The following is a 6,000-nucleotide window of genomic DNA, read 5'->3' on the forward strand; positions in this document are numbered from 1 at the left end:
CTGAATACTTGATTGTACTCATGAGGAAACTGTACCTTGACCAGGAAACTGTCGTTTGAATGGAACAAGGGGACAATACATGGTTTAAAATCAAGAAGGGAGTGTGTCAGGGTTGAATCCTTTCCCCACACTCATTCAATCTATATGCTGAGCAAATAATCTGAGAACCTGGACTATATGAAGAAAAACGTGGCACCAGGATTGGAGGAAGAATCATCAACAACCTGAGATACGCAGATGATACAACTTTGCTTGCTGAAAGTGAGGATCACTTGAGTCACTTACTGATGAAAATTGAAGAATACAGTCTGCAGTATGGATTACATCTCAATAGAAAGAAAACAAAAATCCTCACAACTGGACCAATGAGCAGCATCACAATAAATGTGGAGAAGATTGAGATTGTCAAAGAATTCACCTTGCTTGGTTCTACAATCGATGCCAAAGGAAGCAGCAGTCAGGACATTAGATAACGTGTAGCATTGGAAAGGTCAACCGTGAAGGAATTGTTTCAAGTGTTGAGGAGCAAGGATGTTTCCTTGAGGACTAAGGTGCTCCTGACACAAGCCATGATAATTCCAATCGCTTCCTATGCATGTGAGAGCTGGACAATGAATAAGGAAGACTGAAGAAGAGTTGATGCTTTTGAGTTGTGGTGTGGGCAAAGAATGCTGAAAGTACCATGGATTGCTAAAAGAACTAACATATCTGTCCTGGAAGAAGTGTACCTGAAATGCTCCTTGGAAGCTAGAATGGCCAGACTTCATCTCACCTATTTTGGTCATGTTGTCAAAGGGGACCATTCCCTGGAGAAGGATGTCATGCTAGGTAGGGTGGAGGGTCAATGAAAGAGGAGGAGACCTTCAATGAGATGGATTGACACGTTGGCTGTGATGATAGGCTCAAGTATAGCAGGGATCATGGAGCTGGCGCGGGATCGGACAGTGTTTTGTTCTGCTCTGCATGGGGTCGCTATGAGTTGGAAACGACTCAGTGGCACCTAATAACAACAACAGCAACAAGAAATAGAAGAGATCATTTTGACCACTTTCTTTTTTGACATAAAATATTAAAGTTATTATGTCAGTGCCAGGTGAGGGTTACAACCTAGGACTCTTAAAATCAGACTAGTTTCCTTTCTAATCAAGCAATATGTGTTATAACTAATAGATAAATCATTCATTTTTACTCATATACCATTGAAAAAGGAAAATTAGCATATAATAAAAAATGAAAATTATTATATATTATCAATTATATAATTTATGTATTTTTATTACTGCATTCATGTTTTTTGCTTGACACAAAAAAATCATGAAAATACATACATTTCTAAATATATATTTTTATAACAATTTCTTTCTAAAATATATCGTTACACTTACCTGACCTCTTGATCACCCATTTACATAAGAATTAGTCAAATTAATACATATCTTTTGTGATATCAAAAAAATATTTTTATAATGCTTATTTACTGAGTGAAATAGAAGCAGTCTATTCATCCAGCCTAGAAAGAATTACACTATTTTGCATACAAGAATACTGCAGTGATAGTGAATGAGTAGTTATGTCATTTTGAAATAATGTCATTTTAATACACTTGTTACAACTTTTCATTTTTGTTTTATTTGTAGACTTGTTCCTTTTATTGGGGATTCACTTCTTGGATGGCCTACTACATTAATCACCCACAATATACACCACCATGTATGTAGAATTTTTTCTTTTCTTAAATAACCCCATAGCAAATTACCAGTATAAAAACTCTCTTCTAAGCTACATACAAATGATATAAAGAAAAACAGAATATAGTTTGGGGATTAAGTAAATAATGAAAAAAATGTCAATTTTAAATTGCTTTCACATGTTATCCCACTAAATTATTATGTAAAGCTAACAGAACACATTTGAGTAACAAATGTCAGTTTATTTTCTCTTTTTAGAAACTCTAGAAAAAATATTAGGTCATAATAAATCTCTAAAAAAACAAGCAGTGAAAGAGCAAAGAAAGATAATAATCCCGTATAATCACATAATAATCAATTATCAGATATCTGAACAGTAAAAAAATATTAATTATACTTTTAAATGCAATTTATTGTATAGTATAAAAGTGACTTTTCTGTGACATAATACTTTATTGCAATTCAATTTATTAAATGCCTTAGCCTTTGACTCTGACGTGGTACATTTGATGGAAAGAACAGTAGATCACACCTAATTCCTCACATCCTAATCACAGGGACAAAATTAAAAACAAATGAAACAAACAAAAACAAAAACAAAAAAAAAAAAACCAGAGAAAGTGATATTCTGCTCAGAAAATTCCTTTTTTTTTTTTCTTGTTTTTAACTTCAGTATGGATCTCTCTCTGCTCCTTTTTTTTTTTTTTTAACTGAAGCCCATTAAGCTCATATAGCACACCCTCATGCTACACATATTGAGGTTTTAAATTTATTTGGCAATGTTCTTCAGGTTCTATATCTGGTGTTTATAAAATTTAGATGTATGGAATCGAATGGTGTATTTAAGCTTTAAATTTTGTACATAGTTGAAACTTGCTTGAATATGGAGAATTACACCTGTCAGGCCTATGCTAATGCCCAAAGTCTCGATTTGCATGTTAAGAGTAACTGATGGTAATGTTTGAAATTCTAGTTCTTCAAAAATTAGAGAAATAATCACTATAAATATTAAATGAAAAAAAGTCCCAATCTAAAATAACTGGAATATTTTTCATTCTTTAGAACTTTAACAGATAAGCATCATTTGTTCTAAATCATACTCAAGAAACCTCCAAAAAGTGCAACATACAAGTCTGATTAAAAAAAAAAAAATAGATTTTTTTTCTTCTTTCTATAAACATATAAGGATACAACTTTCAGTTCACAACATAGCATTAAGACTAATGGATCAGCTGCAAATTACCTTACAGTTTATATCATCTAAGAGAAGAAACGGAAATAAGAGCAAGGGAAGATGTGACAGCTAAAACACTACATGGGTGAAGAAGGCATGTAATAAATTAGCTTTGACCTAAATTTGATTAGGATGTCTAAAGTTTCAAACAGTGTGCTAAGCAATTTACAAATTTCATATCATTTAACACTTGTGAAAATTACACTACTAGCAACCTATTTTACAAATGAAGAAATTCATTTTTAGAAAATGCGGACAATCTTTTTAAGTTCACTCAGCAGATAGCTTGACAGATGCTCTTTTGCAATTTAGACACAAATGGCAATAATTTGAGCAAGAAGCCATCCAACCCACAGTCACACAGATGGATAAGTATGTTCCGGATAGATATTTTCATGGAGCCACAAAAGAGAACACACCAACTTAACCTTCAGTTTTGATCTAAGTAAAAGAAGTGTATATTTTTCAAATTGATAGTGACTTGGCCTAAGAAAATAAAACTGCAACACTGGCAAATAGCAGGATACATGAAATTTATCATTTATAATCCCTTGGAATTTTCCTTTTTACTGTTATTTTTGCTTTACTAAAAATGTTTTCCCTAGTATTTTTATTTCTCCATAAATCTTTAAAATAGTGTCTCTTCCCTTTTTGGAACTCCTTTATTAGAATACGTAGGTTAAGTAGTATACTTTTTAAATATTGATCATATATTGGATCATAACAATTCAGTGCACGACAGCAAAAGCAGAAAAAGTACAAACTACATGTACATGAGATTAAGTAAATTTTAAAACCCCAGTTTAAACCACAAATAAAAATAAATATATAGAATCAGGTTTTATTTTTACCAATCTAAATGTCAAATGCTATAAAAGCTAGATGAATTTATAAAAAGTATAGAAAATTGGAATCATATTTATAGTTGCTTCCTAGAAATTTTGTTTAAATTTATAATTCCCATGAGATTTTTTTGAATGATATGTTAAAAAATATTATAAATTATACCCTTTGGACCTAGTATCTAATTTTACTGCATCATTATTTATTCTTATTGATGAAGAAAACAAGACATTTTCACTGTTATGCTGCCTTTAATAAACTGAGCTCCATTTTTCTCTGTGTTAATGCAAATTCATTCTTTGTATCAGAACTCCATCATGTACTCAGATTTTCCCAGATAGCATGAAATTATCCTTTTTCACATTCCTTGTACATTGTACATTAAAAAAAAAGTGGTTGAAACAATTCTGACTCATAGTGACCCAATATGTCACAGACTAGAACTGCTCCACAGAGTTTTTTAGCTATTATCTTTAAAGAAGTATATGGCCAAAACTCTTCTGAAGCACAATTCGGTGAGTTTGAACAGGCTTTTGGTTAGTAAGTGGTTGAGCACTCTTGTGTCACTCCGGTACCATAAGTCATACTTTAGTACTATACAAGTCCTTGTTATTAATACTTCACAAGTTTACATTTTTTATCATGAGGTTAATATTTGTTTCCCCAAAGGAATGTAATTCTCTTAAGGTAAGAGTTACATTTAACATCGTTTAGATTTTCCCACATGCACATAGTGTGGAGGCTATAAGAAAACTTCCTAATAAATATTGCTGAATGAATGAAATTATATTTAGTAGTAGGCACAGGAAAAAGATTTTGGTAGATCCAGATGAATATCACCTAATTATTATCACATAAATAAAGACCAATTGTGAATTGTATGCCAAAATACATAAATTATAGTATTCAAGAAAAAAATGATTATGGAATTATTGAATTAAATAGTGTAAAAAATATATAATCAAGTATGTACATGCTCAAAGTAATGCATAAGAACTTTAAAAATATTTCTCTGAATCTTATATAAATTAATTTTCCCTTTACACTTTATTTCTCAAATTTTCGTTATTGATGCATTTTATTTTTATTGTTAGATATATCCATTTAAAAAAAATAAAACTTCCAATATATGGTATTCCAATATATGGTAAGCAGTTTGTATGTATTGTATGCATGAATATTTAAATACCATATATCCTTCAATTAAATTATATTTCTAAATTTCTAGGCCAAAGAAACAGAATTTTAGGAAGAGGTTTATATAGAAAGATATTCAATGCTGCATTATATATATACCATCAATAAAATTATAATGACTTTCATTATGACAACTGGATATCTGATGTTGAAATAAATAACCAATAATGTATTATAATGTAAACACTTTCATAGTTTTGACAATAAAAGTTTAAAATCTTTCAATATATCCTTAGGTGAAAAATAGAAGATTTAAAAATGAGGCATGATATTTCTTTATATATATATATACATGTGTAAATATAAAAATACAATTTATATTCACACATAAACTAGAAGTTAAGAAACTAATCATAGAAACAATGAGATTATTAGATAACTACTTTTTGTGCATTCTGAATTTTTGTACATCTCAAATCTTCCCTCCACAAAAAAAAAAAAAAAAAAAAAACTTCAATACTATCAAGTTGATTCATAGGAGTCACCACCAATGGGTTTCCAAGGCTGTAAATCACTATGGAAAACGCTTGCCTCATCTTTCTTCTGCAGAGCAACTGGTGGGTTTGAATTACCAGCGTTATGGTTACCAGTCAAATGTCTTAACAATTATACCACTATAGCTCCTTAAATCTCCAACATGACCAAGATAATTTAGGACAAGGTTTTCAATAACATTTTTTCAATTTATTACTCCTATGTGATTGTAGGAAATTATGTAATATATACATACATACACAATCACACATATAATTTTCTTATTATTTTAATGTGAGCAATAATTGCCTCATATATTTTTTATGATGAAAAATGTAGAACATTTAAAATAGTTCCTGTGCAGAACACTAATGCAAAAATACAATATATTATTATTAGAACATTTTATTGTTAAATATTAGGAAAAACAATAAATATTAATATATAGGTTATTATATGCCATTCCTCCGAAGGAAGGTTGGGCAATCCTACTTCTATAGTGATACTGCGTCGGAAACCCAAGGAGGGGTCCCTATGAGTCGGGGGCAACTCGATGGCACATAA

General features: G+C 30.7%; 1 protein-coding gene across 1 annotated transcript in view; it reads left to right on the plus strand.

Annotated features, from left to right (window-relative positions):
* TECRL (trans-2,3-enoyl-CoA reductase like) overlaps nt 1-6,000 on the plus strand; it is a 229,588-nt gene that overhangs the window by 167,727 nt on the left and 55,861 nt on the right. The window contains 2 exon segments of the mRNA XM_007958341.2: nt 1,638-1,710; nt 2,555-2,632. Of these exon segments, the coding sequence (XP_007956532.2) occupies nt 1,638-1,710; nt 2,555-2,632 (151 nt within the window).

The sequence above is a fragment of the Orycteropus afer genome, unplaced genomic scaffold, assembly GCF_000298275.1.
Source record: "Orycteropus afer afer isolate SDZICR_OR568_19922 unplaced genomic scaffold, OryAfe1.0 scaffold00938, whole genome shotgun sequence".
NCBI lineage: Eukaryota > Metazoa > Chordata > Mammalia > Tubulidentata > Orycteropodidae > Orycteropus > Orycteropus afer.